The sequence below is a fragment of the Amblyraja radiata genome, chromosome 37 (assembly GCF_010909765.2).
Source record: "Amblyraja radiata isolate CabotCenter1 chromosome 37, sAmbRad1.1.pri, whole genome shotgun sequence".
Classification (NCBI taxonomy): domain Eukaryota; kingdom Metazoa; phylum Chordata; class Chondrichthyes; order Rajiformes; family Rajidae; genus Amblyraja; species Amblyraja radiata.
This window is the reverse complement of record NC_045992.1, coordinates 13,465,506-13,492,658: the sequence shown is the minus strand read 5'-3', so window position 1 is coordinate 13,492,658 and position 27,153 is coordinate 13,465,506. Positions and strand designations below refer to the sequence as shown.

At 43.6% G+C, this 27,153-nt stretch overlaps 1 protein-coding gene across 4 annotated transcripts in view; it reads left to right on the top strand.

The window, feature by feature from the left end:
• The window catches only part of pald1 (phosphatase domain containing paladin 1), a 188,600-nt gene that overhangs the window by 53,001 nt on the left and 108,446 nt on the right, over positions 1-27,153 (top strand). For 3 of the 4 annotated variants that reach the window (XR_004410053.1, XM_033012957.1, XM_033012958.1), the window contains exons 7-13: positions 4,245-4,320; positions 11,799-11,950; positions 13,067-13,163; positions 15,595-15,699; positions 20,697-20,792; positions 22,590-22,724; positions 25,106-25,219. Coding sequence is in view for 3 of the 4 variants with exons in the window: in XM_033012957.1 (XP_032868848.1) it covers positions 4,245-4,320; positions 11,799-11,950; positions 13,067-13,163; positions 15,595-15,699; positions 20,697-20,792; positions 22,590-22,724; positions 25,106-25,219 (775 nt within the window). In the remaining variant the exon portion in view is untranslated. The remainder of the gene's footprint in view (positions 1-4,244; positions 4,321-11,798; positions 11,951-13,066; positions 13,164-15,594; positions 15,700-20,696; positions 20,793-22,589; positions 22,725-25,105; positions 25,220-27,153) is intronic. The other variant, XM_033012959.1, reaches the window with a different exon arrangement.

The window sequence follows — 27,153 nt, the reverse complement described above, 5'->3', positions numbered from 1 at the left end:
AGTACCCACCGTTAATCGTACGATCCGCTACGTGACATCCACGAGCTCCTACGTACCCACCACGTACATTACACGAGCTCGAATCAGGGGAGAACTCGTGAGAACTCTTGAATTACCCCGTACAGTGGGACAGGCCCTTTAAGGATTAGTAAATAGCTGAGGATACTTGTCTCGATGTTTAAGGGGATAAAATGCCAAAATATTTACTTGCTTTGTGCCAATGGATACTTTTAGCTCGATGACTGCCCACAAACTTTAGCTTTCTTAGCTGAAGACAACAGGTTGTAGATGGTTATATGGACAAAGGTAGGAAGCATCCCTATTGTATTTCTTTATGGGTGCCCAAAGTAGCCAAGCCAGTCGTGGGAGTCTTTTTATTTATTTGTTTCCAAGATTCACTGGAATTAACAAAAATATGTGCCAAGAGTTTTTACTCATTGCCCAGTGATCTCGCTGAAATAATTCTGGAGGTTGGGATAGAGAACACAACTAGGAAAAGGGTTAATCTCTGCAATGAAGCCGCCTCTCAGTTTAGTCACCACCCTGCTCTTCCATGAAGGCTCACAAGTCGACTGAGTTATGAGTTGTCTGCAATAATTTTGTAAATGCCCGATCTTGCGATACTGAGAAAAGAAGTGGCCACTTTCACTTGATGTACCACAAGTTAAGGGTAGTGGAGTGAATGACACAATACCATGACAATCCCACTGCAGGCTAGCGCACCATAGTGGCATAGCCCAAGGATTGTATCCTAGCACCAGTTTGTTGAGAGAGAGAGAGAGAGAGAGAGAGAGAGTGAAGAGACAAACCATTTTTCAAAAGAAGCTTACTTTGTGTTAAACATAAAGTGCTGGCCGAACTCAGTGGGTCTTGTTCGAATCTTGAGCAGGTTACAGTGCTGGAGCTGATTACCAAGTTCCAGGTCTGAGTGGCAGACCTGCTAAGTTTCTCCAGCACTTTGTTTATTTTTGCTCACGGTTTCAGCGCCTGCAGTTCTTTTGTATCACTCTTTTTGTTACGTTGTCGGGTCTGGTCGACAACTTATTGACGTGTTGGTATCAGAAAGCAAGGGGTCAAAGTTTGGATCCAGGATCCAGCGTGGGTGGCTGCAAATGTAATGTTGCATACCTGGTGGAAATGTGCACAGTTCTGGCTCATGTTCTTCATATTGGAGAGAGCATTGGCAAACATGCAATGAAAGGAGACATAAGGAACTGCAGGTTAGGCAGTACCTGTGGAGGGATTGGATAGGTGAGGTTTCGAATCGGGACCCTTCTTCAGACTGATATATAATGGAAGGTACACAAAAATGCTGGAGAAACTCAGCGGGTGCAGCAGCATCTACGGAGCGAAGGAAATAGGCAACGTTTCAGTCTGAAGAAGGGTTTTCGGCCCAAAACGTTGCCATTTCCTTTGCTCCATAGATGCTGCTGCACCCGCTGAGTTTCTCCAGCATTTTTGTGTACCTTCGATTTTCCAGCATCTGCAGTTCCTTCTTAAACATGATATATAATGGAGATAGGTAGGGAAGATAGCCATGAACTGATTGCTGCTCTTTGTTTTACCTAACACGTGTGGTTACTCTGGTGCAAGAAGCTGTCCATGTTGTCCAAGATTGTCCAAGGCAGTCCAAAACTGTCAGTGTCAGTCGGGACGACAGATGGCACAATGGGCTAAGTGTTCGGCTGGCAACCGGAAGGTAGCCGGTTCGAATCCCGCTTGGAGTGCATACCGTCGTTGTGTCCTTGGGCAAGACACTTCACCCACCTTTGCCTGTGTGCGAATGTGTGTGAATGTGTGTGAGTGATTGGTGGTGGTCGGAGGGGCCGTAGGCGCAGATTGGCAGCCACGCTTCCGTCAGTCTGCCCCAGGGCAGCTGTGGCTACAGAAGTAGCTTACCACCACCGAGTGTGACTGAGGAGTGAATGAATAATGCGATGTAAAGCGCCTTGAGTATTAGAAAGGCGCTATATAAATCCCATCCATTATTATTATTATTAGTGTTGCTGACTGGTACATTCCAGTGATCTGTCTAGTACCACATGGTAAAGGATGGACTGCAGCTTGATGCAACCATGGGTAAAAGCTCCGTGGGTAAAGGCCTACATTTCACTGTACGCTGAGGGGTGGAACCATTCCAGAAATCCATCCGATATTATTAATCGATTACGTGGAAAAGCAAAAAAATGATGCCGGACTACTGCAGGGCAAATCTTGTAGGAAGACCGTTGATGTGTCTGGTGCTATGAATAATGATATCTGATTATACTACATCACATAATTGTAAATATTTTCAATACAAACATTTAAAAAAAAATTGGAGTCCAGTCAGTTCTCCAACTAAAGTCTTCTCTTAACCTTGCACCAATCAACATATGTTGAGCAGCAGAAATGCATATCCCTGCCAACAATGCTATTAAAGGGATCGTAAACTTTCAGGTTAGTTACTGATTGATTTCTGCAGGAAGTTGATATGATTGTACAAAGGCTTGGCGCTTTCTCGTGTCTGTTAGAATAATGTTCTGATTGCCAGAGGACTTTGTCGTCTTGTCAGCAATCTGGTTCCTCCCAGGCAGTGCACTAGTTGGCATTCTTCTTGGGCAATAGTATGACTCGGAAAGTGAGCAGAGGGAACTGAGCAGGATGGTTGGTGAGAGAGAAAGGGAAGAAAGAGAGGCATATCTGGCTACTTGCCTTTATGAACAGTGGCTTAAAGGAGCCTATGGATGATACACCTTGTTGGGTGTGTAGCTAGTGTCGGTGGTCTATTACATTCATGGCAAGTTGAGCAGGCTGCATAAGGTTGCTCTGCTGCCTGTATCTGAAGCAGCGGACATGTGTTAACCGCTTATTATTTTCCCTCAGAGACGCTGCCTGTCCCGCTGAGTTACTCCAGCATTTTGTGTCTACCTTTGATTTAAACCAGCATCTGCAGTTCTTTCCTACACATTGTTTTCCCTCGCCTGGTTTCCTCACTCTCACCCTGCCTCCAAGTGTTTGAACCAAAGCCATAGCTGAGACGTTTATTCTCATTTTTACTGATTAACCTTTGAAAGATTCACAGCTTGCTCTCCCAATAATCTATCAACATTTCAATGTTTATATAAAAGAGGTGTATTTCTTAATGTTTTATTGGAACCTGTCTGTTCTGTTTATTTGAATATCTTGCAATACATCAAGGGCCTTGAAGAGAACATGTTCTGTTTAAGATATCACCTCCGTTTGTTAATGACGTTTGCTTCTGAAACCTGATGTCCAGCTGCAGGCTGTGATCCAATCTAGTTTTGCTGCATTGCAGAACTTCAGATGACAAGGAAGGCACAGTCAGAGTCCCACAATTACAATTGCAACGGTTGATGAGTTAACCTGATAATTGGGGGTTGAGAGAGGAATGATCATGCGCCCTGACAGAGATATAGCCTTCATCATACATCCCCCTCCCTCCCCCTCCTCTTCCTCAAAGCAAGATCCAGTTACTGGTTTATCAGTCAGTATGCGGTTCAGTGGGTTTGTAGTGAAATTATTGACCTGTCTTGGTGCTGTAACTCATTTGAATCTGTGTTGTTGCATCATGAAAGTGGCAGCATAACTCTTCACAAAGGGGCGGATTTTAAGAACGGGTGATGCATTCACCGCTTCAAACCTTGAACGTGGGTTCCAGGAGTTTGGAAGAGCCACTCTGTGCATGATGTTTGATGTTGCTGATAATAGCTACAGTTTCAAAAAGCCCAGGGGCCAGCTGCATTTCAGCCTGAGGTTGATAAGATGAAAACTGGTCAAAGAGGAGAGAAATGGCACGGTGGCGCAGTGCCGGAGACCCGGGTTCGATCCCGACTATGGGTCCTGTCTGTTTAGAGTTTATACATTCTCCCTGTGACCACGTGGGTTTTCTCCGAGATCTTCTGTTTTCTCCCACACTCCAAAAGATGTACAGGTTTGTAGGTTAATTGGCTTGGTATACGTTTAAATTGTACCTAGTGTGTGTAGGATATTGTTAATGTGCGGGGACCGCTGGTCAGCGCGGACTCATTGGGCCGAAGGGCCCGATTCCGTGCTGTATCTCTAAAGGCATGAAATGTTGTCATTGCCACATTATTCATTCAGCAAAAAATCACAGCCGTGTGATTAGTTTATGGTTGCTAACATGCGTACACTGTAGACTGAAAGAGAGAGAGTGAGTGTGTGTGTGTGTACATTATTATCTGTGACAGTCTTTTTTGATGCCTGATCGTTTTTATTTATAGGTACCATCGATTGCCACTGTCCATGGATGGGCTGCATCTACAAGCACAAATAGACAACTTTATTAATACACTCAGGGTAAGTGTGCACAGTTGATCAAAATGGGATCATTGCAAATTTGTGAATACGGCATGCACTTGGCAGTTGCAATGCCGTGACTCAGCTGGCTTCCTTCTGACATGAGTTAGAAGGTTGCAGGTTCAAGTCCCACTCGGCATAATTCAGTGCAAACACACAAGTGCGTTACTGAGTGTACATTACATTGGCGGAGGTGCTATCTTTCAGATGAGATACTAGACTAAACTGTTGAACTCAAGAGAGGGACTCGAGTATTTTATTGTCATATGTACCGTTATAATCGATCGCACTCATTCAAAGAGAAGTAGTTCGTTCTCTTGTGTCCCGGGCAGTACTCAATCCTCATTTACCATTACCAAGAAGAACATATGTGATATTCACCTTATTTTGGTTTCTCTGGGTACTGACAATAAACTCTCTATAATGACTCTTGCTAGCCATGTACAAATTTGCTCCCACGGCTCCAAGAATAATGACTATATTTCAAAAGTACATCAAGATAAAGTTCACATCAATATAAAGTCCTTTGATATGGAATAAGAGAGGCTATGTTATGGTGTTTTTGTCTTGAATATCAGTGAGAGAATGAATTAATTGGGGGAAAAAAACATAGTATGGCAACAATAGGAATGAGAGTGGTGTTGAAATGTCAACAACAACATTTCTGGAAAGTTAACCAGGTGTCTTAGCTAGTTGTCTCTTTCTGAGGCTTGTGCCTCAGACCCAATGGAAAGGTATCGTCCTAGCGCGGGCAAATGGGTTTAGTGTAAATGGGCAAAATGGGTTGAAGAAGGGTCTCGACCCGAAAAGTCACCCATAGCTTCTCTCCAGGGATGCTGCCTGTCCCACTGAGTTACTCCGGGACTGGCCGAAGGTCTTGTTCCTGTGCTTTTTGAATCTGTAACCCTGCGACATTGTTGATTAGTCTGTGGTGACCCACTAGGCCACTTAGTTGCACATGGATGCTCTCTCTCTACTTAATAACTCAGTGAATGCACCTTGACCTCCTAGACTGCACCAGTTTAAGAAGAGAACTCGATCACACTTCCTTGGAATCAACTTCTTCTTCTGTCACATGTCTTTTAGACCTGCAGCTCCGTTGAGGCGAGCCGGGCCAACGTGTCATCGTCCAGCTCAATCAGACCTCGTTCACCATTCATTGGAATCAACAAAGAATAGGCAATGATTCCCGCTTGCCGGTGGTACCCGGAACATGACTTCCTGTGGCTGAACAGCAACTCCTCTCAAGAGTAAAGCAAACTAGAATGGCTACAACCAGTCATATAGATGGGGAGATCAGAAACACAAACAAATCAAACACCCCTGTGGGAGATAGATCATCCCTTCAATTCTTTGCCCCAGTCAATGACTTTTATTTTGGTATTTCTCATACTTGTTTTTTTAAACTTTCCACAGGCAGGTCGGTGTGCTGGTGTTTCTTGTTGTCAAACAGTGTGTTTTCCCCGTACACCACAGACTTTACTTGTTGCTGGTCTTATCTCAGGCAAACACAGAACACCGATAGGTTGCTAATGGATCACAAACAGTGAACGAGAATGAAACTTCTGTACTTGGCTCAGTGTTTGGCTAATCACAGCACATGTCCTTTAGGATTTGACCACTATGACGATGCTTGTGTTTCCTTTCTTCCTCCCCATTTACTGAAACCCTGAAGTCTTTTATGTCGGGACGTATCCGCTACCTGATATACGTGCGAGATTTCACAGTGGCAGCAGCCCTTCCAAAGGTGGTGGTGTGCCTGGGGAACGATCATCGTTCAGCATTCACTTATGATGTTTCCCTGTGATGTTTACCCTACACTAAAGGCAGCCACAGATACAAAGAATAAATCCTTGTTTATTCAGTTTAATAAAACGAAAACATTAAATGATCACAGTGTTTTGAATTATTGAAGAGTTCTGCTTCAAGAATATGAATATGAATGAAGGGCAGGAACAGATTCCTCCCACCTCCCCCCTCACCCCTACTGAAAGACTGCTCCATTTGCTCCATCATTCAACCAAAGCACAATGAGCCAAGTGTAACCTTAGTTCTATGCCATTGCCTCCCCCTAGTACTTCTTCATCTAGACAAAGAGCTGAGTGGAGATAGATAGTGTAAGGAGGTGAGAGAGATGGGGTGAAACAAGGTGGGTGCAGGTGAGAGGAGTTGATTGTTAGATGGCAGTGTAGATCATATCTATGACAATATCCTTCATGTAGAGCAGAGGGCAGTATTGATAGCAACAGTGCCGGCCCATATTGGAAGTAATTGTTGACTTTAGAAAAGGGGAGACGGGAGACCACGTGCCAATATTCATTGATGGGTTTCAGACATGGAGGGAGTTGGCTGTTTCAAATTCCTGGATGTTAACATTTTTGGATGATATGTCCTGGTCCCAGCACACAGATGTAATCACAAAGAGAATGTACCAGCAACTCCACATTCATAGAGGTTTAAAGAAATTTAGTATGTCACTGGATATTCCAACCAACCTCTACAGGTGCACTGTAGAAAGTATCCTGACCGTTGCATCACGGCCTGGTACAACAATTTCAACGCACACGAATGCAAGAGGCTGCAGAGAGTGATGGACTCGGCCCAGTCCATCACCATTGGAAGTATCTACATTTGCGCTGCCTCAAGGAGGTGGCATCTGTCATCAAGGACCCTCACTATCCAGCCTCTACTCTCTTCCCACTGCTACTGTTGGGCAGGAGATAGAGAAGCTTGAATTTGCATTCCATGAAGTTTAGGAACATGTGCTTCCCTACAACCAGTGGCGGACTGGGTCTAAAAATATTGGTTGCCAGGAGACAAAGGGGGCCCCACCCACAACTACAATGCTATCATTTAACAGGGGCCCACTTGCCATCACTTGCTATCACTTCATCAGGGGCCCACTTGCCATCGGGCAAGCTGACACCCTGGCCAGTCCGCCACTGCCTACAACTATTGGGTATCTGAACCAACCTGCTCAACCTAATCCAATTTTTTCCCAGATCTTCAGTTTCCTCCCACACTCCAAAGACGTACAGGTATGTAGGTTAATTGGCTTGGTAATGCAAAAATTGTCCCTAGTGGATTAATGTGTGGGGATCGCTTGTCGGCGTGGACCCGATGGGCCGAAAGGGCCTGTTTCTGCTCCCAACTCTAAACTAAACTTTAAAAAAAACTAAACCTCAGCAATGGAGCACAACGCTGTTCCATTCTGTTTGTAGTTTGTTTGTTTGTTTGTCTTTTTGCTCAAAGTCCGCGAGCATTGCCACTTTTCATTTCACTGCACATCTCGTATGTGTATGTGACGAATAAACTTGACTTGACTTGACAATGGACCACCTCCTGCACTACCACAAGCGTGAATTTCTCATTGCACCAATATGTTATTTTTGAACATGTTATATCTTTTCACTGTGTTGTATGATTTATGTATGGTCTATTTATAATTTATGTTCTTGTGTGTTGTCTGAGTCTCTGCACCCGTGCCTCTGCAGCAAGGTTTTCATTGGACCTATACCACCGTGTTCTTGTGCACATGATAATAAACCCGAGACAGTCACAAAATGCTGGAGTTAAGCACCTGTCCTACTTTCCCGAGTTAATCACGAATTTGTACTCACGGTTTGTATTCGCTAGAATTTAGAAGATTGAGGGGGGATCTTATAGAAACTTACAAAATTCTTAAGGGGTTGGACAGGCTAGATGCAGGAAGATTGTTCCCGATGTTGGGGAAGTCCAGAACAAGGGGTCACAGTTTAAGGATAAGGGGGAAATCTTTTAGGACCGAGATGAGAAAAACATTTTTCACACAGAGAGTGGTGAATCTCTGGAATTCTCTCCCGCAGAAGGTAGTTGAGGCCAGTTCATTGGCTATATTTAAGAGGGAGTTGGATGTGGCCCTTGTGGCTAAAGGGATCAGGGGGTATGGAGAGAAGGCAGGTACAGGATACTGAGTTGGATGATCAGCCATAATCATATCGAATGGCTGTTTGCAGGCTCGAAGGGCCGAATGGTCTACTCCTGCACCTATTTTCTATGTCTATGTTTCTATGAATTCTCTCGAATTTTCCCCTTGATTCAAACTCGGAGAATTATGGTAATAGCCAGCCGTAGGTACTCAGGGCTATTTTTTTTACTTGTGGACATTTTTCAACATGTTGAAAAAATGTCCCGACTTACCTGATGCCCCGAGTACCTACGGCTGGCATTACGAGCAGCTGCGAAACATCTACGGACGTCTAAGGCCTCCTATGGACTCGCTACAGACATTCTCCGAGTTTGAAGCAAGGGGAAAACTCGGGGGAATTCGTGAGTAACTCGGGGAAAGTGGAACAGGGGCTTTACTCAGCTGAACAGGCAGCATCACTGGAGAGAAGGAATGGGTGACGTTTCGGGTCCGAGACTCTTCTTCAGCTTGACCCGACTTAACTGACCTTACACGAGCCAGAGCACGTTTGCTGCCAGCACATTGCAAGAAATCGAAGGAACTAGACAGGCAAATAAAACCCTTTTCGAGCTGCTCCCTCGTATCCTTGGACAGTAATGACACCTCGTGGTGTGTATTCAGATAGAAACCCTGATTTGACCCTAACCTTAGTTTCAGATCTTGCATTTTGTCCGTTTGAGTGCAGTAAGCAGTAGAAACCGGAGGGAGTATGGTATGCAACTTCACCAGTCCTGCGAAGTTTAGGTTGAACAAGCTCTGCATTATTTCTCATCATATTTTGGAAAAAACAGTGTGTTGGATTTAAGTCCGATGCAACTTAATCAAAGGGCTTGATTCTCTTTCAAGCATGGTCTGTTTTTTTTTTCCAGTCTTCTAAATCCAGTTTGGCTTTCGTCTTCCTTTCCTCTGCATAATATTTTGGCATTCCCATTTTTGGGCAGGCTATGCAGTGCTTTGCATTCGTCAGGCCATCCTTTGTAGCTCTGTGTGCCAGAACTTTGTAAGTTTGTGTATTTAGGGATGCATTTTGCATATTACAGGATTCGAAGAACGACTCTTACTCTACAGATCTTTTAGACAACCGTCCAGTTGAATTTACTGTGTTTATTCATGTAAAATTTATTGTTAAGCATTATGATAACAAAATCTAAACAGGATCAGATGAATTAAGTTGTCATGTTCAAGAAGAGTACCTGTTGTTTGCATAATTTAAACTGCTATATTTGACATGAGTAACGTGCACTAAAATAACACAGTAATTTGTCATGTATGTGTTGAAAGTCGTTAATTTTCTCTGCCGACCCAGTCAAGGTGCATATTGGCCCAGCATCTTTCTGAAACAGAAGAGAGAATGCTAGCAGCTGTGGCACAAATTGGTTGCATTCCCACCCTGGAGTTGAGAGGTTCTGGGGTTCAAGTCCCAGAGCATCAACTTGGAGTCATAATCATACAGCACAGAAACAGGCCCTTCGGCCCAACTTGTTTATGCTGACCAAGATGCCCCATCTAAGCCCCATTTGCTCGTGTTGGGGACATATCCATCTAATCCTTTCCTATCCATCTACCTGTTCAAGTGTCTTATAAATGTCATCACATATCTGCCTCAACTACCTCTTCTGGCAAATCATTCCATATACCCACCAACCTCTGTGTGAAGAAGTTGCATCTCAGGTTTGTATTAAATCTTGTCCCTCTCACATTTAAACATATGTCCTCTTGTTTTTGATTGCACTTCCTTGGGCTAAAGACTCTGTGCACTGTAAAATATTCTGAAATGTATAAGACTCGGTGCAATATGCATGTATACCATTTTTGGTTAATATTTATATATTTTCAACATTTCCCCCAAAAACAACAAATTACTTGCTGATTGTCATTTCTTGAATCTTTCTCTATGCAAGTTGGTTGCTGCATTCCCATAATTTTAACATTAGCAATAACTCAAAGATACTTTATTGGCTGTAAACCATTTTGGAATGTACTGAGAGGGAAATCGGAATGACAATACACAATAGATAATAGACAATAGATGCAGGAGTAGGCCATTCTGCCCTTCGAGCCAGCACCGCCATTCAATATGATCATGGCTGATCATCCCCAATCAGTACCCCGTTCCTGCCTTCTCCCCATATCCCCTGACTCCACTATTTTTAAGAGCCCTATCTAGCTCTCTCTTGAAAGCATCCAGAGAACATGCCTCCACCGCCCTCTGAGGCAGAGAATTCCACAGACTCACCACTCTCTGTGAGAAAAGGTGTTTCCTCATCTCCGTTCTAAATGGCTTTCTCCTTTTTCTTAAACTGTAGCCCCTGGTTCTGGACTCACCCAACATGTTTCCTGCCTCTAGCGTGTCCAAGCCCTTAACAATCTTATATGTTTCAAATGACCATGTTAACCCAAGCCTGCTTTTTCATGTTAAGTGCCACTTTTGATAAATCTAAAGAAAACATGATTTTTATTTATGGAATGTGATCCTTGTTGGCTCAATTGACATATACTGTGATTGCCTCATTGCCAGAACCTGTGTCACTTCTTTATATCATTAACATAAATGCACCCTCAAAATTAAAGGGAATCCTTTATTATTGAATTATTATTGCAATATTATTGAATTTGTGAACAATGTTTATGGTACAGATCCATGGCTAAGGATGATAGAGTTGTTGCCTTGCAGAGCCAGAGACCCAGGTTCGATCCTGCCTACAGGTGCTGTCTGCACTGAGTTTGTACATTCTCCCTATTTTCACGTAGGTTTTCTCTGGGTGCTCCGGTTTCCTCCCACACTCCAAAGACGTACCGGTTTGTAGGTTGAAGGTGGGCACAAAATGCTGGAGTAACTCAGCGGGTGAGGCAGCATCTCTGGAGAGAAGGAATGGGCGATGTTTTGAGTTGAGACCCTTCTTCAGTCTGAAGAAGGGTCTCGACCCGAAACGTCGCCCATTCCTTCTCTCCAGAGATGCTGCCTCATCTTCTTCAGTCTGAAGAAGGGTCTCGACCCGAAACATCGCCATTCCTTCTCTCCAGAGATCCTGCCTCATCCACTGAGTTGCTCCAGCATTTTGTTTCTACCTTCGATTTAAAGCAGCATCTGCAGTTCTTTCTTACACAGGTTTGTAGGTTAATTGGCTTCTGTAAATGGTAAACTGTCCATAGTGTGTAGGATAGTGCTAGTGTACAGGGATTGCTAGTTGGCGTGGACTCGGTGGGCCGAAGGGCCTGTTTCCATGCTATGACTCTAAAATCTAAAGTTTTTTTACTTGAATATTTGCTCTGACCTGAATCAATGTTTTTGATGATCATTTCCTTGTTTAACATGCTGGTTGTCACACTCCATAAAGAAAAGTCCATTCACAAATTGCTTTCCATGATGTGTATATGCTTTGTCCTTGGTTCTAGTCCCTGAACAGGGTGATCGTCTACTTCACCACAACCAGCAGACGATTCTCCTACTTGGCTAGCAAAATGAAAGCAGATCTTTTCTAAAGTATTCTTTGCAACCACCATATTTATACCAATCCTTTTTTTCTTCTAGGAGACCCCAAATCTCTTGCTCCTGCAGGACTCCAAAAGACCACCTCCTGCGTTAGTCTTCAGCTGTCAAGTTGGAGTTGGCCGGACAAATTTAGCAATGATCCTGGGAATTCTCGTGCTGTATCACAGGACAGGCTTTCCTGAAAAGCTGGGGTGAGTAGGCATGTCCAGGAGTATTCGCAACTATTTAAAAACTGTAAATATAGATAAGCTATCTCTTGTCATAAGAATTCCAAAATGGTTGATGTTTCTAGGGAACTTCCCTTTAGGTTCATAACTTGATGTTTGAACTGTTACTGGAATCTCCTTATGAAATTTGACTCTCGCCAACTATATTCAGCTTGACTTAGTTGGGATAACCTTTGGGCATAAAGGTTGTTGTTCAATTTCTCACGGAGGAAATTCAGTACATTATCTCACCTGACATTCTTGTCCTACATGGAGATTGGTGCAGTGCCTGAGGTACTGTGTGTCAGATGAGATCTTAAAATGAGATTTCATTCTTTCACTCGGGTGCAGATTAAAGATTCCCTGTCCATGTTTGAAATGTAGAGTAGAGGGTAGTTAATGCTGTTCCCTCACAACTTTGATGACCTGGGTTCAACTCTGACCCCGGGTGCTGACCGTGTGGTGTTTGCATGTTCTCTCTGTGAACGTGTGGGTGTCTGGGTGCTCCAATTTCTTCCAACTTCCCAAAAATTTGCTGTTGGGTCAATTGTCAACTTTGAATTACTGCATAAATGGGAAAATAAATCAAAGGAGTGTTGCTAGACATATGTTAGAAAAGTATTAATCGTAGGGGTAGAGCAGAGGATGTAGAGAGGAACAGGACTGATGGAATTGGTTGACGAGGAGACTGCATGAATGGTTGGGCCGAATGGTCTCTTTCTCAGTTGTTACAATATAAATTTAACAGCCAATATTCCATTCATAACCCAACCTGGTCATCCATCCCATTTCTCTAAGTGGAATCTATGTTTTTGTTGACATAGTTTGTACTTCTGGAATAATTGATTGATTATAAATCATATGGATGAAAGGATGTCTATCTCTCTTTCTTTACTTTCTTTATTTCTATATTTCCTTAAAGCTTAAAAAATGAAGGGGTACAATAAATGTAATAAGATATAAGTGGCTTGTACTACTGTAACTTACTGTAATTCTAATAAATAAAAATATTAAAAAAAAAACAAAAAACGAAAGGATGTTCTCAGAAACTGTATGTCTGCAAGCTTTTCTTTCTTAAATCAACCCCTTTGTTCTCTGTAGAGCTGACCAGAACGGCAGTGTTAAAAAGAGGGAGCCATTGCGGGTTATACAAAACTTTGCCAAAGCCCTACCTAAAGGGCAACAAATTGTGGAAGAGGTCAGTGCTACTTTTGCTGTTTGAAGATGTAATCGTGATTTTCTAAGAAGTTGAGTTCCCCTAATGAGAACGTTAGCAGAGTTCATTAGCTGCAAATATGTAATTCTGATTCTCAGCCCTTTTATCCTTGCATTTAAAACCCTACAAGGTCTTGCACCTCCATTTCTGTGATTTCTTCCATGTATGGTCCATTCATCTTATTGAACACTGACTTCCCCTGCTCTTCCCACCACTTTAGTCACCACCTCCTAGTCTGAAGAAGGGCCTCAACCCAAAACGTCACCTATTCCTTTTCTCCAGAGATACTCCCTGACCCGCTGAGATACTCCAGCTTTTTGTGTCTATCTCCTTCTTTATCTTGGGCGAGCTCACGGAATTGGCCTAGTTTCTCACCGCTTCTCAGGAGCGTGGAATGACTCTGTATTAGAATGGCAGAATTTAGAATATAACTTCGAAATAGGCCCTTAGCCCAACTCGGCCATACCGACTAATATGCCAATTTAAACCACCACATTTGCCCATTTCCATCGAAATCTTTCCAATCTGTGTTGTTGCCCAAATGACTTTTATATATTGTAATAATTATACCCACCTCAAAAACTTCATCTGAATCTCGTGTAATTCATATTTCAAGTAAGCTATGGGTTTTATTTTCCCTTTGATCCTCTGCCATTCATTTGGAATTTATGGAAAAAGGATTACTGCTGCATATGATTACTTTTGCATTTGTCTCTGAATTATGGAGCTGTGAATTTAGTAAATTTTATATAGCTGCTTAATCCTAGGTTGATAAATATTTCCACCTCTCTCAGAAAGACGTTGTTCAGCCCATGCCAAATATTGGCCCTTTCAAAGACCCATTCTTCATAATTTCCTGTGCTTTCCATACAATTGTGATGTTTTTTCAAACATTTATATCATTCGCATTTGTAAATTACTTTTGAAAAAAGATACTCGGTAAGTTTCTTATAAACATAATTCTTCTTGCCTTCTTACTAGGTTTTTTTGTTGCTGATTTCAACCATATAACAATTACAGCACTGAAACAGACCATCTCGGACCTTCTAGTCCATGCCGAACACTTATTCTCACCTAGTCAACAGTTCTTTCAATCTGTTTTCTCCCGTGACTGACCCTGCTCCCTGCGTAACCAACTCTCATTTATTTTGTGATATCCTTTTGTAACAATTCCACTAAGTTTGCTGGTACACCTTCCCCACTCGCAACAAGGGCAGAGTCCCCATTGTCCTCACCTTCCCCCCCACTTGTAACAAGGGCAGAGTCCTCCTTGTCCTCACCTTCCACCCTACCAGCTGTCACATACAACAAATAATCCTCCGACATTTTTGCCACCTCCAACGTGATCCCACCACTTAAACCCTCCCTCCACTAAGTTTGCGGGTGCGTTCTCCAAACTTCGAAGCAAACTTTGCCATCTAACTGTTCTGTTCCTACCGTATCGCTGGAATAAATCTCCAATACAATGTGCCACATTTGATATCGGATATAAGGGGCATAAATAGTCGTTGATGGCTTAGTACATGAGATATCATTGTTGTAATATGCCGTGGGAATTCAGGTGCTCCACAGAGTTCATATCTCTGTTATTGCTTGATACATTGGAGTAAATGCTGAGGTTATCTCCAAAGTTCTCTGATTACCATCAGCACATGCTTAGATGTTTGGTGAGTGTAGCCAAGGTCATACTAGATGTTCCGATTTGCTACTCAGGTGTGCTCATTCAGATTGATAAAACAGTACAGCACAGGTACAGACCCTACGGGTCACAATGTTCGTGCCAAACCTGATGCCAAGTTAAATTCATTTCCTCAGCCCTTACATGAGGGCGGTCAAGGTGGCGCAGCGGTAGAGTTGCTGCCTTACAGCGAACGCAGTGCCGGAGACCCGGGTTCAATCCTGACTACGGGTGCTGTCTGTATGGAGTTTCTACATTATCCACGTGACCTGCGTGGGTTTCCTCCGAGAACTCCGGTTTCCTCTCACACTCCAAAGACGTACAGGTTTGTAGGTTAATTGGCTTAGTAAATGTAAAAGGTGTCCCTAGTGAGTGTAGGATGGTGTTAATGTGCGGGGATCGCTGGTCGACGTGGACTCGGTGGGCCGAAGGGCCTGTTTCCATGCTGAATCTCTAAACTAAACTAAATTAATCTTCTTTACAATTTGCCCCTCTTAGCATAAAGATATGCCCTCCAGTCTTTGACATTTCCTTTGGAAAAAGGTTCTGACAGTGAACCACCCTGTCTATACCTCTCATAGAGGATTTAATCAAATGCCTTACTAAAATCCACATAGACAACAACCACTGTCCTGCCTTCAGAGGTCACTTTTTGAACTTATTTTAGCAAGGTCAGCAGAGATGACAAACATACCTGTGCAACTTGCTTACATCTGATGTGTTTCCTTCAATCAGGTGGATTCAGCCATCGTACACTGTTCCGAAATGCACGACATTAAAGAAACAATCTATGAATACAAGCAGAAGTTGGAGGCCATTGGGGAGACTTGCCAGGTCCAGGTAAGTCAGATCCTGGGGAAATGCAAGTTTTGAGGACAAAGGAACACAGTGTAAAAGGCAGTAAAGCAACGGAAGTGATTTGTCACTTCCATGAAGTGAGGCATTTAAGCAGCTCTTAATAATGCAGAGCATGGCAGTGGGTCAGTAATGTGGACCAGGAGTTTGGAGATGGATGATCATGGATATTGCACATTTAAAGTGAAATTTGAATCTCTGGAGGGTGATGAATGGAAACCAAATCAGATAAACTTTTGATTATTGCTTGAAATCAGGTGCAGAATTATGGTAGGTTGACAGTCTGACTGTCCTCCTTTTAAAATGTCATCTTTATATGCCTCATCATCTTCCCCGAGCTTACGATGATCCATAACATTTTCCATGACCTTCGTCCCCTTTGCTATCCCATTTTCACACCTCACCCTTCCATATCTCTGTGCCTCCTTCTCTCCTGACTCTCAGTCTGAAGATGTCTCAACCTGAAATGTCATCCATTCCTTCTCTCCAGAGATGTTGCCTGACTCACTCCAGCATTTTGTGTCTATCTCCAGAACTATGGAGTACAGTGCCATTGTGTTAGAGACTTCACTTTCTAGATTGATATAGAAGGGAAGTATCAGGGATATTTGCAATGGCAGAACCAAGCACAAGAAAATTCCAGACCATTTCTAGAGCAAGGAAGAAGCCTGGGAGTAAGAAAGGTTTAAAAAGGTTTGAGAGCGTGACTGAAATTATTCAATAATTGGTTCTATTCCAAGAAAAGTGAACTGTCTAAATCTGATACTGCGTTTTAATGTACGTGGATTTAAGTGAAAGAGATTTGATCGCAGATTTGGTCACATACAAAATTGCACAAAACCTCAGGATAGATTTATGTTAAGATGTGATCTAGAGATATATATTGTTATAATGCAATTAGATTGGCAGTAAAGCTATTTACATGGTGGTGTGTAGGAAAGAACTGCAGATGTAGGTTTAAATAGAAGATAGACACAAAATGCTGAAATCGACCATTTCTTCTCTCCAGAGATACTGCCTGTCCCGCTGAGTTACTCCAGCATTTTGTGTCTATTCACATGGCGGTTTACTCGGAGTTATAAATGGATGACAGATTTACTTTTTCAGTGCAGAGCTAGATACAATAGGAGTAGATAGATGTATTTGGACTGATGCCAAGCATTTAAATATCCTATTTTAGTGGTCTGAGAAACGACTACTGGAGTTTCCAACAGATCTTTATTCAAAAGTTCGATATCCAGCATACAGGCTTTTCAGACACGTCTGCCCACAACGGTGGTCAGCGCTGAACTAACGCGCGCAAAGGAAAAACCGCGCGAAAACAACAGCCCCTCCCGAGTCACGTGACCGCGGCTTCCGAACGCCGGGTTCGATATCTGCGTGCGCTAGCAGGCGCCGCTACACTATGTATAGTGCAGCAAACTATTGGAACCTGGGATCCTGTACACAAGGCTTTCATGTTAAATGAAAACACGTACTCTTTCATATAAAATAGCCACCTCATTAAAGTCAACCTATGGATTAATGCATTCTCGTCCACTGGCTGTTCCTACTGACCAATTGAGTGTTTGGTAGAATTGCACATTAATACTTGACTTCCTTTGTATCTTTTTTTGAAGCCAGAAGATATAAAATTGGATGTTTTGGATTAATAAAGAATTGATTTACTGGTATGGATATGTTTTACTGGTGTACAACTGCCCTGCGTAGAATAATTTCTAGTAATGAATTACAAAAGAATTCTTTCTCAACTTGAAATGTGGTATTTCACAAGGAGGAGTCAAAGTGAGTGGAATTTTGAAAATGTGGTTGGCTGTAAAGTGGTTAATGGAATGGAAATATCAGGTTATTCACTATGTGAAATATTATGGGCTGTGTGGCAGGCGTATTCTATGCCAACAGTTTCATTGCATGATACTGAAGGGAATAAAAACAACATTTTAGTGCAAATGAAATAGTTTCTTTGAAGGCCTCATGTAATTAGACATGCTTAATGTTGTTGGGGATTTTGAGAATTATAAGGAAGATGAGTAGGTTATAGTGTTCAAAAAGGAACTGCAGATGCTGGAATATCGAAGGTACACAAAATTGCTGGGGAAACTCAGCGGGTGCAGCAGCATCTATGGAGCGAAGGAAATAGGTGACGTTTCGGGCCGAAACCCTTCTTCAGACTGGTGGGGGGGGGGGGGAGAAGGAAGGAAAAGGGGAGGAGGAGGAGGAGCCCGAGGGCGGGCGGATGGGAGGGTGGGAGGAGACAGCTAGAGGGTTGAGGAAGGGGAGGAGACAGCAAGGGCTAGCAAAATTGGGAGAATTCAATGTTAATGCCATCCGGACGCAAGGTCCCCAGACGGAATATGAGGTGCTGTTCCTCCAATTTCCGCTGTTGCTCACTCTGGCAATGGAGGAGACCCAGGACAGAGAGGTCGGATTGGGAATGGGAGGGGGAGTTGAAGTGCTGAGCCACCGGGAGTTCAGGTAGGTTATTGCGGACTGAGCGGAGGTGTTCGGCGAAACGATCGCCCAACCTACGCTTGGTCTCCCCGATGTAAATCAGCTGACATCTAGAGCAGCGGATGCAGTAGATGAGTTTGGAGGAGATACAGGTGAACCTTTGTCGCACCTGGAACGACTGCTTGGGTCCTTGAATGGAGTCGAGGGGGGAGGTGAAGGGACAGGTGTTGCATTTCTTGCGGTTGCAACGGAAAGTGCCCGGGGAGGGGGTGGTGCGGGAGGGAAGGGAAGAATTGACGAGGGAGTTGCGGAGGGAGTGGTCTTTGCGGAAGGCAGACATGGGGGGAGATGGGAAGATGTGGCGAGTGGTGAGGTCACGTTGGAGGTGGCGGAAATGGCGGAGGATTATGTGTTGTATTTGCCGGCTGGTGGGGTGAAAGTTGAGGACCAGAGGGACTCTGCCCTTGTTGCGAGTGCGGGGATGGGGAGAGAGAGCAGTGTTACGGGGTATGGATGAGACCCTGAGAACCTATGAGTAGGTTATAGTTTGGTTGTCCCTGGAACTCGCATGCTGGGGAGCATGATGGGAAAATGGCCAGTATAAAATGTAGTTAAAATCAAAGATCCTATAGCAGAGCAAGATAGACCACTCCTGCTAAATGCAATGGACTGACGTGTAGTACGCAACAGAACGGAACGTGGGCCTTTTTTGCATCCATTTCCGTAACCGGACCCGACCCAACTCGCAACGTAATCAACGTTGCGGGGGAACAGTTTGTGTTAATAAATTAAAATTCTGAAAATGAGGAGAAGATTTTTTTCAAATAACTGTTATTTTTACGAGGATGTTTCCGTAACCGGCTTCCGTCTCCGCACTAGTATCTTTGCTCCGCTATGGGATCTTTGGTGCGGAGATGGAAGCCGGTTACGGAAATGGGGCCGAAAATTGGGCATGAATCTGCCCATGACCGTACTACGTCTTTTTCGTCGAGTGATCTATCTTGCTCGCTATAGGATCTTTGGTTAAAATAGCTAAAGCTGAAACATTCATAAGAAGCAGGCTTTCTTATCTATGGGGGGGGGGGAGGATCTGTTGTTCTGTCTAGGTCCTTACCTGTTGCAATCCTGAAATTACAGCTGCTCTTTGTCACAGAGTTTAGCAGGCAAGTCTCCCAAAGGTTAACAAATTACATCTTTTACAAGGGGACTCCATATGGCGAGTAGGATCTGGACATTTATGGTATCTACATGTTGGATATATGGGAGGATTTACAGCACAACAAAGTTAACTCTGGCGAAAGACGAAGATGAAAGGTTACAGAGACATTGAATGATGATGGTTTATTTCAACTCCACAAGTAACCATTGTGTCATGAGGATATAAAAATCCTAGTTACTGTAGCTTTATTGAAGCAGTTCAAGCTTGCTCGTACTGTTTCCCGATGTACTTTGCTAAGACCTTTATTAAACCGACTTGTTCGAGAGACTCGCCACTGATCTATGAGCTGTTTTATTTTGTGTCTGTGCCTATCCGAGTAGTCAGATATAGGGCACGGATATAGTAAGAGAATTCCCTCCTACACTTACTACTCGGAATCAGTGACCCCCACGGTCTGGTCAATGTGCCATTCCCTCAGTATTAAACCATGTTACATGCAGCAGCCTTCCCTGAAAGCTACATTGTCAACACTGCCTCACATCGGTGTTGTGTGGGAAGTGGATCAGCAGATCAGAATGTGCTTATGATCCGCTGCTCCGTGACCTGCTCCACACCTGGAATAAAGTGCGTTTTATCTGGAGTGTGATGTACATGTCTCCTGTCAGTTCTTTTTCACTTAAGCATGCACTATATTGAGAAAGATAATTGAGATGATTTATGCAACCATGCAGCATAACACAGAGCATTCAGCCTGCTGTGTGTGCTGGCCCTTTGATCTCTGAGCTTATCGAATTATTTCCACCACATTATAAAGGAAAATATCTAAGGCAGACAAAAAATGCCAGAGAAAGGTCTCGACCCGAAACATCGCCAATTCCTACTCTCCATAAATGCTGCCTCACCCTCTGAGTTTCTCCAGCATTTTTTGTCTACCTTCGATTTTTCCAGCATCTGCAGTTCTTTCTTAAACAAAGAAAATATCTAGATCATAACAAGCTGTGGTGCAAAATAATAGTCATCTCATTGCACCTCTTGTTTTTTTGCCCATTACCTAAACTGATGTACTTTGTTTTCTGACCCTCTGATTCTTGATTAGTACGGGTGTCAGAGTTTATGGGGAGAAGGCAGGCGAATGGGGTTAAGAGGGGAAGATTGAATGGCAGAGCAGACTTGATGGGCCAAACGGTCTAATTCTACACCAATCCCTTATGACCTCTGACACCTAACACTGTTATGTCTGAGATCCGCTCCATAGCTAACTATGTAAACTTTTTCATGACCATTATGCTTGCATTCTTGTCTGACCTTCCTCTCATGACCTCTGAAGAGCTACAAACATGATTGCCTTTATTTTTATTTCTTGTGATTTTAGGGAAATGGCACCAAGGAATACTTTCTGCAGCGAGTACTACAGAGCACAGAGTGTTATTTCTACCTTGTCATTTTTAACTACTATCTTCATGAACAGGTACGTGCCTTGGACATGTTTCATTATTTCCGAGTTGTATTTCGCACAGTAAAACGTCCAGTATATTGAGCGAAACATCAAGTGCTGGAGGGACTCTGCGGGCCAGGCAACATCTGAGAAGTGAATGGGAAGACGGCATTTCATCCCGACCTGAAACAGTCTGTACATTTCCTCCACAGATGTTGCGTGACCCACTGAGTTCTTCCAGCATTTTGTGTTGGTTCAAGACTCCAGGATTTGCAGTTTCTTGTGTCTTCATGTTCAATTTCAAGTTACATTTATACAGGGACCGCCACACATGCACCAATTAGTACAGTGAGATTTGAGTTGTCATACAGCCATACGAATAAAACGAACACAATACACAATAGAGTTTAACATGAACATCCCCCGCAACGGAATCAATGTTCCCACTGTGAGGGAACGCAATAAAGTTCAGTCATCTTCCTCACTGTTCACCCATGGTCAGGGCACACACAGTGTATTGTCAGCTTCAACACTGACATAATTCTGTTGTTAAGTTATAACTCCAGATTGTAATGAGCTTCATCCAGCTGTGAGTGGAAACATAGAAACATAGAAAATAGGTGCAGGAGTAGGCCATTCGGCCCTTTGAGCCTGCACCGCCATTCAATATGATCATGGCTGATCATCCAACTCAGTATCCTGTACATGCCTTCTCTCCATACCCCCTGATCCCTTTAGCCGCAAGGGCCACATCTAACTCCCTCTTAAATATAGCCAATGAACTGGCCTCAACTACCTTCTGTGGCAGAGAATTCCAGAGATTCACCACTCTCTGTGTGAAAAATGTTTCCCTCATCTTGGTCCTAAAAGATTTCCCCCTTATCCTTAAACTGTGACCCCTTGTTCTGGACTTCCCCAACATCGGGAACAATCTTCCTGCATCTAGCCTGTCCAACCCCTTAAGAATTTTGTAAGTTTCTATAAGATCCCCTCTCAATCTTCTAAATTCTAGCGTGTACAAGCCGAGTCTATCCAGTCTTTCTTCATATGAAAGTCCTGACATCCCAGGAATCAGTCTGGTGAACCTTCTCTGTACTCCCTCTATGGCAAGAATGTCTTTCCTCAGATTAGGAGACCAAAACTGTACGCAATACTCCAGGTGTGGTCTCACCAAGACCCTGTACAACTGCAGTAGAACCTCCCTGCTCCTATACTCAAATCCTTTTGCTATGAATGCTAACATGCCATTCGCCTTCTTCACTGCCTGCTGCACCTGCATGCCTACTTTCAATGACCGGTGTACCATGACACCCAGGTCTCGTTGCATCTCCCCTTTTCCTAATCGGCCTAATCATGAGCCAGTGAAGCATTTATTGTAGCGATTGGGATTGAATAGTGTTGTATCTTTCTGATGGATTAAAGGGGGAGAAAACTGGTAAAGAGAGGCGAGTGGAGCGGGTAGGGCAGTAAGCGGCCCCATCACTTACCCTCTATTCCATCAGTCTTGACATAAAGAGCAAGGTTAAGTCAAAATACAGGCAGAATGTTACAAATGTGAGTTTTACTCATCAATCAGGGCTTCTCTATTTGGTAAAATCCACAAATGCAAGGAAACTGCTTCCCTCGTGTTGAATGAAGCAAAATTAAATTTGAGGCCTTCACCCATTCCCACAAAGCCATCTAAACCACCTTGGGCTAACGGCTAGTTAATAAGTTTTGGAATAAACTCTGTGAGATAATAAACAGATCAATAGCATTTGAAGAGTTGCGAGTTTGGAGATTCTGCCCTGTGATCTATTGCCAACAACTAATGCGTGTGTTACCTTCCAGTATCCTTTGGCCTTTTCACTTAACTTCAGTAAGTGGACGTGCAGACACCCCTGGATGTTCAGGCTCTTGGCTGGCATGGATGTGTCTGAGCTTACAGCACCTTGTGACTTGATAACAAAAGGCATCAGACTGTTGGTAAGTTTGAAGCTGAACATTGTGCCTAATGACTGGCAGAGCACCCATATTGTCATCAGCTTTGAGCAAATGCTCCAATCTAACCACGCCCTCTGTTCAGGAATTCCCTTCCTAAATCTCTCAGTTCCACCCCTCCCTTTCCTCCTCTAATTTGTAATCCCTTTCATGATCAAACTAGGTCAGACATTCTGGCTCATTTTATTTGATAGCATCCTGCGAAGGGTCTTGCAATGATTGACTATATTAAAGGTGTTACATAAATGGATCGTATTGGTGTGCATTTTATTTGATTCCAGAGATTTTCCACAACAGGCCACAAAATAAATCTCCATCTTTTATTTGAGGGGCATTGTGTCAGGAATGTCTATGATTTTTGTTTTGGAGGATACTATGTGAACTCTGCTTTGTCTTTCGTACGATCCAGACATTGTCGTCTTTCTATCTCCATCTAGACTATACTGAACTATTACTAGGCCATTAGCCTGATACTGAACTTCTTTCCCATGGCTACAGGCATCTTGCTGCTTACACTGCAATAAGTTAACTTAGCTCCTTCCTGGAACGGCACTGCTCTCATGAACTTTCATTGTCACCTTTAGTTTAGTTTAGAGACACAGTGCGGAAACAGGCCCTTTGGCCCACCAAGTCCGCGCCGACCAGCAATCCCCGCACATTAACACTTTCCGACGGTCACGGGGAGAATGTACAAACTCCGTACAGACAGCAACCCGGGTCTCTGGCGCTGAAAGCACTGTAAGGCAGCAACTCTACCGCTGGGCCACCGTGCCACCCCAAATGTTACAATGACAGGAAGATAATGTCACTATAGAGTACAAACATTTAACTACACCCTGCCACCTCCTCAAAATAAGCGGTTAAGTTAGTCTACACAAACTTCCCTTAACAGTTCCGTGTCCTTGGTCAAGTTGTGCTTGTCTAAATGAATGTTTTCTCCATCTCTCTCAATTAATTCCTTTCAATTGATCACCACCGAATGACCACTTAAACTAACAATTCTGTAGCAGTTTATATCTTCCTGCTAACAAATAGTGTGTTGGCAACCCTGTAATCCTCTGGCACTTCTCCAGCAATCAGAGGGGATTGAAACATGATTGTCAAACCCTTTGCAGTTTCCGCCTTTTGCTGCTTTGAACAGCCCAGAGTACACTTGTGGGCCTGGCAATTTATCCACTTTGAAAGATGCGAGACCCCTTCATGTTTCTTCCTCTACGTTTATTTGTTCAATATCCCACACTCTACCTCTTGAACCATAATATTGTCATCTTGTGGAAACTTCTGCGAGGTACTCATGGTGCTGTGCCCAGAACATCTGCCTCCATGCACCTTCCATTTTCCAGTCTCTGAGGCCCGTTCCTCTTGTTCTTTGGTGTAATTTACAAAAACATCCAATGGACTCTCTTGTATTCTAATGTGACTGTGCTGCAGCGGTATTTATCAAAATAAGCATGTAGGTGAGGTTGGTTTATTTTAATAAAGTTACTGTATAAATGCTATAGGTAGACAAAATGCTGGAGAAACTCAGCGGGTGAGGCAGCATCTATGGAGCGAAGGAAAAAGGCAACGTTTCGGGTCCAAACCCTTCAGATTGTTGTGAGGGTGGGGAAGAAGAAAGGAAGATGTGGAGCCAGTGGGCTGAGGGAGAGCTGAGAAGGGGAGGAGATGAGATGAGGGGAGGATGAGAGGGTATCTCATTGAAACATAAGATTGTTAAGGGCTTGGACACGCTAGAGGCAGGAAACATGTTCCTGATTTTGGGGGAGACCAGAACCAGGGGTCACAGATTAAGAATAAGGAGTAAGCCACTTAGAACGGAGATGAGGCAACACTTTTTCTCACAGAGAGTTGTGAGTGTGGAATTCTCTGCCTCAGAGGGCGGTGGAGGCAGGTTCTCTGGATGCTTTCAAGAGAGAGCTAGATAGGGCTCTTAAAAATAGCGGAGTCAGGGGATATGGGGAGAAGGCAAGAACGGGTACTGATTGGGGATGATCAGTCATGATCACATTGAATGGTGGTGCTGGCTCAAAGGGCCGAATGGCCTACTCTTGCACCTATAGTCTATTGTCTATTGAGATAGTAGGGACTACCTGAAATTGGAGAAGTCGATGTTCATACTGCTGGGGTGTAAACTGCCCAAGCAAAATATGAAGTGCTGCTCCTCCAATTTACGGTGGTCCTCACTCTGGCCATGGAGGAGGCCCAGGACAGAAAGGTCGGATTCGGAATGTGAGGGGGAGTTGAAGTGTATAAATGTTGTTACTGTTAATGGCATAAGACGTGGGAATGGAGGGGAACGTTAGAAAATCTGTAAGGTTACAGAGCTGTCTGATTGCTGTTCAATAATGACATGTTCTTTCTTTTAGCAGAGTGCAAGCGAAGCTCCAGATGTTCTCAGCACCGCGAGAGAAATGAAAGTGGCCAATTTTAGAAGGGTTCCAAAGATGCCAATCTATGGCATGGCACAGCCCAGTTTAGAGGTAAAGTTCTTCCTGTATCTTACTGCAACGTGGTGGAGAGTGTTATAACACAATGGTCTTTCCTCCTAAAGGGCCTGTCCCACTTTCACGACCTCTGCCGAGTTTGCCCTTGACTAGTACTCGCAGCATGGTCATAGGAGGTTGTAGGTAGGTCGTAGGTAGGTCGTGATGCTAGTCGTAGTACTCGTGGCATCAAGTAGGTCAGGGCGTTGTTCTAGCCTGATGTAAAATGTCCACAGGTAACAAAGGTTGTGAATTAGGTCGTGAAAGTGAGACAGGCCCTTTACCACAGGATTTTAGCTCACATTAGAACAAAGAACAGCACTGGAACAGGCACCGCAACACGCAATGTCAGTGCCGAACATGATTCCAAGATAAACTAAACTCCTCTGCCTGCACATGATCCATATCCTTCCATTCTCTGCACATCTACAGTGGCTTGCAAAAGTATTCATACCCCTTGAACTTTTCCACATTTTGTCACGTTACAACCACAAACGTAAATGTATTTTATTGGGATTTTATGTGATAGACCAACACAAAGTGGTGCATAATTGTGAAGTGGAAGGAAAATGATACATGGTTTTCAAATATTTTTCCAAATAAAAAACTGAAAAGTGCGGCGTGCAAAAGTGTTCAGCCCCCTTTACTCTGATACCCCTAAATAAAATCCAGTGCAACCAATTGCCTTCAGAAGTCACCTAATTAGTAATTAGAGTCCACTTGTGTGTAATCTAATCTCAGTATAAATACAGCTGTTCTGTGAAGGCCTCAGAGGTTTGTTAGAGAACATTAGTGAACAAACAGCATCATGAAGCCCAAGGAACACACCAGACAGGTTAGGGATAAAGTTGTGGAGAAGTTTAAAGCAGGGTTAGGCTATAAAAAAATATCCCAAGCTTTGAACATCTCACGGAGCACTGTTCAATCCATCATCCGAAAATGGAAAGAGTATGGCACAACTGCTAACCTACCAAGACATGGCCGTCCACCTAAACTGACAGGCCGGGCAAGGAGAGCATTGATCAGAGAAGCAGCCAAGAGGCCCATGGTAACTCTGGAGGAGCTGCAGAGATCCACAGCTCAGGTGGAGAATCTGTCCACAGGCCAACTATTAGTCGTGCACTCCACAAATCGGGCCTTTATGGAAGAGTGTCAAGAAGAAAGCCATTGTTGAAAAAAAGCCATAATAAGTTCCGTTTGCAGTTTGCCACAAGCCATGTGGGGGACACAGCAAACATGTGGAGGAAGGTGCTCTGGTCAGATGAGACCAAAATTGAAGTTTTTGGCCTAAATGCAAAACGCTATGTGTGGCGGAAAACTAACACTGCACATCACCCTGAACACACCATCCCCACTGTGAAACATGGTGGTGGCAGCATCATGCTGTGGGGATGCTTTTCTTCAGCAGGGACAGGGAAGCTGGTCAGAGTTGATGGGAAGATGGATGGAGCCAAATACAGGGCAATCTTGGAAGAATACCTGTTAGAGTCTGCAAAAGACTTGAGACTGGGGCGGAGGTTCATCTTCCAGCAGGACAACGACCCTAAACATATAGCCAGAGCTACAATGGAATGGTTTAGATCAATGCATATTCATGTGTTAGAATGGCCCAGTCAGTCCAGACCTAAATCCAATTGAGAATCTCTGGCAAGACTTGAAAATTGCTGTTCACAGATGCTCTCCATCCAATCTGACTGAGCTTGAGCTATTTTGCAAAGAAGAATGGGCATAAATTTCAGTCTCTAGATGTGCAAAGCTGGTAGAGACATACCCCAAAAGACTTGCAGCTGTAATTGCAGCGAAAGGTGGTTCTACAAAGTATTGACTCAGGGGAGCTGAATACTTTTGCACGCCACACTTCTCAGTTTTTTATTTGTAAAAAAATGTGAAAACCATGTATCATTTCCCTTCCACTTCACAATTATGCGCCA